The sequence below is a fragment of the Rhinichthys klamathensis genome, unplaced genomic scaffold (genome assembly GCF_029890125.1).
Source record: "Rhinichthys klamathensis goyatoka isolate OS25496 unplaced genomic scaffold, OSU_Roscu_1.1 h1tg000446l_1, whole genome shotgun sequence".
Taxonomy (NCBI): domain Eukaryota; kingdom Metazoa; phylum Chordata; class Actinopteri; order Cypriniformes; family Leuciscidae; genus Rhinichthys; species Rhinichthys klamathensis.
The window spans coordinates 1,387,399-1,395,509 of record NW_026606941.1 but is presented as its reverse complement, the minus strand read 5'-3'; the positions used below and the strand labels follow the sequence as shown (position 1 = coordinate 1,395,509).

At 37.4% G+C, this 8,111-nt stretch overlaps 1 protein-coding gene across 1 annotated transcript; it reads right to left on the bottom strand.

Moving 5' to 3' along the window:
* Window positions 1–5,451: 5,451 nt before the first annotated feature.
* gadd45bb (growth arrest and DNA-damage-inducible, beta b) lies at window positions 5,452–6,985 on the bottom strand. The gene is made up of 4 exons (XM_056236390.1): window positions 6,774–6,985; window positions 6,558–6,659; window positions 6,219–6,444; window positions 5,452–5,878 (listed from the first exon to the last, which is right to left on the bottom strand). The coding sequence occupies exons 1-4, from the start codon at window positions 6,815–6,817 to the stop codon at window positions 5,774–5,776; spliced, it is 477 nt and encodes a 158-aa protein (XP_056092365.1). The 5' UTR covers window positions 6,818–6,985; the 3' UTR covers window positions 5,452–5,773.
* Window positions 6,986–8,111: the final 1,126 nt, after the last annotated feature.

Below are 8,111 nucleotides of genomic sequence, written 5' to 3'. Positions count from 1 at the left end.
GTGATCAGTTGTCTTAACTTAAAAAAGTGAGGAAACCCATTGCCTTAAAATTAAATAAATAAAAGTAAAAAACTTCATGCTTAATGTGTAATTGTCAAGTTCACGTAACTTAATTTTTTCAATATGCATGAAGTTTATTTACTTCATAGTTTTAAGGAAACTGGTCACTTTTTACGGTAAACCTATTTGACCAAAATATTACTGTCTAAAACATTTTTTTCATGCATAAATATGATTTTTTTTTTTTTTACAATATTTTGCTGTAGAATTGCATGTATTGTCTTTCAAAAATATATATCTTTTTACCATTAACTAACTGTTTACTAATTAACAGGTTTTTACTGTAACATTTGTACATTCTTTTTCTATGTTGTATTTTTTTTATCCGAGCAACCGACAAGTAACTATACCGATTTCGCTAAAAATCAGAAATTTATACTTATAATTATTGGAATATCATGTGTACTCAGATGCATAATTGTATATGCTATGATCCTGATCTAGAGATGTTGCATTTCAGATCTGATTGAAAGTGACAATTTTGTCTATAATTACTGTTGTGCATTGTAGGCCATGTGTTTGGAGTAGTTCTTAAAACCTGTGACTGCCTTTCTTTCTGCCACTGTGGTTCTGATCCCGAGCCCTGCAGAAATATTAGGTTTGGCATTAGCGGTCGTCTCTCTCCGCCACTGCTGATTGCCCCAGACTGATTGATTTCTGCTGAGGAAACAGGAGCCTAATAATTACTTTCACATATGAGCACGACACGTGGCTTTAGAAATGTTTGCTTGATTGATTCGTTTCGGGCAACACTGAAGTTAGATCCGCTTATTAGAGGAAGTGACAATACAACTTCAAATGAAAAACGGGCTGGTTTGATAAGGCCCTGCATTTGGAGAATGCAAACAGACAATTTTACAAAATGAAGATTAGGAGCATGTGACACTATTTAAAGCTGATAAACGTTCTCTGTGTCTTTGTGAAGTGGTCATGCTCTGCTAAGTTTTGTGACCCACTTCATTTGATCAGGGCTTTGTGTGTGGCATTGTCTTCGTGCAATGTGTGCTGTCAGATTACAGACTCAGAGCTGACGGGCGCGTGCCTGACTTCCCACTGGCTCCGGTGCACTTAACTTCTGCTAATCAATCAGTCCCAGGAGGGAGTCCATGTGTTCCCATCTTCAGTTTAACGTGACCAATGAATGAATCTCTGTTACCAACGGTAACCCCCAGTCAGACAGATATGGTGTTTCCTGACTGTCAGACGGTAGAGGAAGTGGAGAAACCACTGAGTGCTCTTATCAAGGTATGGTCTGTACTCACTGGCATCACAGAAAGTAGTAGTCATAAAATATTGTCTACACGCACAACACAGACAATAATTAACTTAGCAAATTATACACAATATACATAATAGAATGGTGCATTTCTTTGAAGTATGCTCTAATTGACAAGTTGACGATACACCTTTTGTTATCGATATGAACACTGTTTTTGGAGAATGAAGAGAGTAATTTGTATTGATTTTGAACTGGTGCCCTTCAGTCGCAAAAATCCCTGTTTGTGTTGCTATTTTTGCTGGTTCTTCCGTATTTGCAGACCATTAATCTCCAATGTCGTAAAAGGAAACATGCTGTGGTGGCAACAGGAAATGTGGGCTGTAAAGCTGTGTATGACATGCTGATTAATTTATTTACCATAGGACAGGCCCACAATTTGACAACAAGGTCCCATTGCGTCAAGGAGAACGGTGGGTGGATGCAGCATTAGGATTCCACGATTAATGATATGACCCAAGAAGTAAACAAGCAGGTGAAAAACTATACAATTATATGTGATAAACATACGATTGATCGATTGATTTTGTCATTACCTGTATTTTCTAAAATAAGTGTGTCTGAACTTCTATAGGCTTGTCCCATATGCCCTCTGTCTATGCTAGCTGTGCTTCAGGACACTTAGGGTAAAACATTAGGTTACACTTTATTTTAAGGTGTCTTTGTTAACCTGTAATTATACATTTAAGTAATGAGTAATATTAACTACATGTACTTACTATAGGGTTAGGAATAGGGTTTGGTTTGGTTTAGGGTTAGTTGTATGTAATTATGCACGATTTATAGTTATTACTATAGTAACTGCATGTAACGTGTAACAATGGCACTGTAAAAATAAAGTGTTACCAAACATTATATAAATATACATTAAAATGAAATGAATTATTGATTTGTACAAATGTATAAATGTACAATTTTGCTTTAGGCTATTGTTAAACAGACCTTGGCATTCAGTCAGAACTAATTTAAACTCACAGACATGAAATGTCTTGTGAGTCTTGAAAGTCATGTGACTGCTCTGTTTGCTGCTGCACAACAGGGGCTTCATAAGGAACGGAGTGATGAGAGGATCTTATTTTTCGCGGCCCCTGACCTTGGCTCAGCAGAACACATGACCTCATTAGTGTGTCAGACAGAGAGGGGTGACCCAGCTGCACATGACTCTCGTTCTGACTTCACACTATTTCAACAACATGGCCATCCATGACCCCAGTTAAGCGTGCATAGCACGTTTGAACCTGCTATGTTTTATACAGACTTTCTGGGAACATCTAAATGGTTGCATCCAATATTTATTGTTATTTATAAAGGTTTAAATACTCAATAAGTATTAGATGCAACCATTCAGGCATGTGAGGGGTGTTCATTTATTACTAAAAAATATGAAAAATGCTTATGAAATAATTTCAATAATCAGCATATGTGGGATTTTATTCTTTATATTTTCTGAGCAACAGTACATGACCACGAATTAAGAATTCATTCCAATGTTTTAGTTAAATAGTGGACATTTACTAATTATTTCCCTCGTTTTAGTTATATCACAGCCACGATTGAACTGGATTTAAACAGGGGAATGAAATAGTTCAACATAGCCATTATTGAACTAAATCAAGGGAACAAATTAGTAAATAGTCATGATTTAATTAAGAAGAGGGAAGCAATTAATAAAACATGGCCATGAATTAAGTGGAAACGAATTCTTAATTCTAAATAATAATCTATTTTAGAACTATTTTGAATGCTACAGATCCACAATCTGACTTCTGGCTTGAAATGAATCAACACTGAACTGATTTCAACTAAATAATGACTGTTTGTCTTTTTAGAGCAGAATTGAATTCTATTTGCATCATTGAATCATTATTTTACTGTAAAGCTTTGAAACAATCTGTATTGTATAAAGCCCTATATAAATAAAAGTGACTTGACTCTTATCATGTGCGAAGCTCCGTACAACAGTGGCTTCATTTGGATAAGTTAATCATGCATATTTCTGAAGCTCAAAGAATGTTTTCTGTTGGAATAAATATGGAAAAGGATGTTTAAACCTGCATTTTAGTCTGTGATTTTCTTCATTTCATGATCTTAAAATAGATTGCCCTATGAATATGCACACTACAAACATCGTAATTCTACTATGCTGTGTTTATATTCAGACTAAAGTGTTTATGTCTGATGTAAAAACCCCACCATGCTCCACTTTTAGCTTTTCAGTGAATATTTGAGTCAGTGACATGCTCAAATATAGCTCCTTCTAGTCTAAGAATAGAACGTGCAGTCAGACTATTCATGGCAGTGAGTGGCTGTTACCTCAGTATAGCGAGTATCGTTGTTGAAGGGCTGTGCTATTGCTGCCATGGAAATAAGAGCCTTCTGTTCCTGTTTTTCTTCTATTTTCTCCCTCCGGCTTGACGTCAGCGCAGTCCTGAAGTGCGCAGCTCAGCCCAGCAGCCGCCCAGGGTACGCACCATGCTTTAGTCATGTCTGTCTGCAGAGGAGCCCATCAACGTCGGCTTTGTGCACGGACAAGTGCCTCGGACAAGCATCAAATATATCTGTCAGTTGCCTACTGATCCACCCCACCTAAACAATGGCCCCTGTTGATGACTTCATAAAGTGGGTGATTATTGCTCACTAACTTTCTTCTCATCACCCCTCTTGAATTGTGCCATTGTTTTTTTTTTTTTTTTCTCCAGTAAGGGAACTTTTTTTTTGGCACAAGGGAACTGTAAACACTGCCACATGTATGAACAGAGCTCCCTGTGAAAATACAGACATGCCATTCAACTGTTCTGTACAGCATTATGTGTTCTCAAGTAAAGGTTGATACTCTGCCTTTGCAGATGCTGATGAGTCATGACATTATTCACTTCATATTACTAAAGTTGTAGAGGAATCATGCCCAGATGTCTCAGTTGGTCTTTAAAGGAATATGGTGTGAGTCAGTGCATTAGTCTTGTGGGAAGTCATGGTGTTAAAAATGTGGGGTCTATCACGTGCAGCCTCTTTCAACCAGTCCATTTAGCTGTCTGCAAAGTTAATGGGAAAATCACAGGCTATTTGATCAACGCACCCCTCCTGCATGTTTACTGTGGCCTGCAGGCAGCCTGACCTTTCACAGTCACCAAAGAAAAGGTCAGTGAAGTCCAAGTCATCAAGCTATTTTCCCCTTTTTTTTGCTCTTCTGAAAACAGCACTAGTCTGTGACTAATATATTTTCATATCCAATCTATAAAGACATTGATTGTTCTTTTTGAACAATATATTACATGACTGTGCCACTTTGTCTTTTTGGCTGAAGGGTAATAAAATCAGTGTAAAAGAATAGCTAAGCAGTTTATTGTTATGATTTATCTGACTATAGTTTCTCCTTCGTCCTCTTGAGCAGGAAGATATTAAAAAGCACGTGTAGAATGTCCATCTGCAGTGCTGTGTTCTCATGTACATTTTGCACCTCTTGCAAACAAAGCCCTGTGTTTGAGAAACCGATAAGGAGCCTCTTACTTTTGTACACATAGTGCTGCATGATTTATGATGCAGGTAGGGGGAAAAACAGGTGTCAATATGTGAACAGCAATCTTCTTGGGAATGATGTTTCTTTACTATTAATCATAACTGTCTGTTGTCCCACAGAACAATTTATGTCCCTCTCTTCCTTATTGTGTGCTTAAAATAACATCTGAAATGATAATATTGGTTATTCCAACAAGGAAGCAAGAGTATTTTTAACTAATGTGTCTTTTTATGACCAGCTCTGAACTGAACTCATGTCAGTCCATGTGAGAGTTTTTGCTCTAGTGTCCAAAAAGATGCACTTCCTGATTTTAAATCTGGCATAAAAAACACAACAGGAACTGTTAATTTTTTTTGAACCATTAGGCATAAAATTTATTTAATAAGAAAAAGTACACATTTGTAAATTTATAAATAACCAAATATATTATTTGTTTTGAATTACATCAGTGTTGTGCATAAATAAAAAATTACGGTAAGACAAATTCAGTCCGTAAATAGCAGTCTCTTATTGAAAGCAGAAGTTCTTTTCCTCTGTAGACCTGTCACAATATTGTCAGGTCTGAGTCACGTGTTATTCATTCATTCCCCACGTGGAGTGCAAAGTGCGGCCATACGCCGCCGTCTGGAAATATCCCGTAGCATCCTTGCTGCATCCCTTTAGAGGTACGACACAGTCCACAACCACCCTTGGTGCTCCTTTGGTCCTTCCAAAGGGCGATAACACCGACCATGCATTATGAGGAACATGGACGAATGTCTCAAGTATCCTCTGACACTTCGAATTCCACAAACATGGAAGTGGAAGCTCTGGAATGGACTATTAGACAGTCCCCTTTAATTGATGAGTGTGTCCTCATGACAGTAGAAGGACGACATCAATATTCCTTTTCTCTTCAGCACATTTCAGTGCAGAATAGCTCAACGCTCTTGCAGGGCAATGGAGGGCACCCACTGGTTCCTGCAACGGCTTTCCTTGCAGTAACTCCCCACCTCGTTCAGCTTCAGATGCTCAGCTTGTGGGTTCTAAAAGAAGGAAAGAAATATGATTAGAATTGCAAATCTTTCACTATAGTTTGTTTTGTACCTCCCTGATTTGTGTTAAGGGTGCAAATTGCTTCCAGAACACGTTTTTTAGCCAAGCTCGTTATCAGACGCACTTACTGTTAAAACTTTCATTCATTCAAGAGATTTACATACCACAAACATATCACAAAAACGCTAATGTTTTGTTAAAAAAGTTAAAGATAGTTAACGACAACAAAAGCGATGTGAACAAATTGCACCCCCCCCCCCCCATTGTTATTTTATCATTCGCACGCTGTTTCTGTTAATATGCATTTGTAATATGCGTAAAAAGACTTACAGTTACAAGTATGCAGTGGAGGTCTCTTGGCTCATTGGCGTTGCTGTCAGTGGAGAGAGGCTCCTCGAGAACCTGTGCTAAACGCCTCATGCCGGACACACGCACAATGTTGATATCGATGTCACAGCAGAAAGCTTGGATGAGCGTGAAGTGGATCTGAAGCGCAACATCACTTTCGTCCTCCTCATCGGTCGCCAAAACGCACAGGACCACGCAGTCTGGGTCACTGTAAAAGTTAACAAATGCATAATTTAATATGCTATTCGTTATTTCCAATTTGCTCTAATGCATGCTACTGATTTTTCTAATTGCATGTTACTAATTGAGTAAAATACTTACACATTCATGAGTTGTGCAGACTCGTAGACTCCAACTGTCAGACAGTTTTGTCGTTGCGCAGCCACTAGCAGCTCCTCGAGAGCTTCACGTACTGTTTCCATTCTTTAAAAGAAAAGGAAAAACAATTGTCAGTTTTAATTTATGAAACAGTTAAAATGAGAAGAAGAAAATATATATATTTAGAACCTCCTTAGTTATACGTAACAAGTAACTTACTTTCTGTCAGTGCTGCTGCATCCAACAACTTCCTCCAGAGTCATGTTTGTCCTTAAATTATATTATAATCCAGAAATCGAAATTCCTCCAAATAATATTATTCCAAAGAATATGTCGATCTTTGAAGGCGAAAGTAATCCACAGAGATTTCGAGTGGTTTCTCTCTCGCTCTGCTTCGATACTGTCTCGGCTCGTGTTTGACTCGAGCTGTGGGAGCCGAGGTTTTTATAGTAGGAGTAGAGTAATAGGCGTGGTTGAAACTGCAGTCGAAACCTCATGCTAGTTGCCCACGAAGGTTTCTATGGAGTCTCCTATTGTGTGAAGTATTGTGACATCTACAGTTGTCTTTGTGTAGGGAACGATCAAGGAGCTATTTTCCATAATGGAATCCTGCAGACTAATCTGTTAAAAATGAAAACTCATTACTGATAGATTGTTGCTGATAGATGGATTTAAAGCGGCACCCCAATGCTATAGCATGAAGTACCCTCTGAGATTTCAACCTATTGTTAAACTTCCAAAAGAAAAAAAGCTACATTGTATAATATTTGATATAGGCTAATATAGATATAGACCTATTTTATCTGTGCATTTTTTTCACTTTTTGTGTGTTTACATTTAGTTATTTATTATTTTATTTTATATGTTGTTTATTTTGCAGTTGGCATTTCTATTGCATTCTCACAGACTTGTCTATTTTGCAATGGCATTGCAAAATGTTGTGCAAAAATTATTAAAATAATAATAGCCTACATATGCTATCTTCAAAAATGCTACATTATAATTTCAACTAGCCTAATGCACGTGCACTTTTACATCAAAACGGTGTCATTCAGACTGTAAAATAGATTGAAAAAATGGCTCATTAAAATAATGTAATAAAATATAATTATGAAACACTAGGCCTACGCATTATTTAACTTTGATATCAATCTATATGTTTTTCAGCTATTGTCTCAAATAATAATGTACAAAATAATAATAATCATCATCATCATAATAATGTATTGCTTGATGCAAAAGTCACCCAATTCGCATTTTGAACAGCCATTATTCAACAGACATGAGCACCTGTGTGTCTCGATTGTCCAGCGCTCCATCTGGTGGCGAGAACTGGAGGAGGCCTGAGCACTGGGACTGGGGGACATGTGCGGGCACGTACCTCAGAAGGTAATCCTTCTCTGATTACATCAGAATTAATAACTAGATCTGAGAATTACACGAACCTCCGCTATTTCGTTAGTTTCGCTGCTTACGGTCAGATATCATTAACTTAAATCGTTTAGCTTTATTGTTATGTCAGGTGGTGATAATGTGTTATAACAAAATAAAGATGTC

Excerpts from the sequence above, each read along its gene's own strand:
- gadd45bb (XM_056236390.1), bottom strand. The coding sequence starts at position 6,817 with ATGACTCTGGAGGAAGTTGTTGGATGCAGCAGCACTGACAGAAA. Across the intron at positions 6,445-6,557 it reads TCTGCACAACTCATGAATGT|TGACCCAGACTGCGTGGTCC; the intron begins GTAAGTATTTTA and ends TAACTTTTACAG. Across the intron at positions 5,879-6,218 it reads TCCACTGCATACTTGTAACT|AACCCACAAGCTGAGCATCT; the intron begins GTAAGTCTTTTT and ends TCCTTCTTTTAG.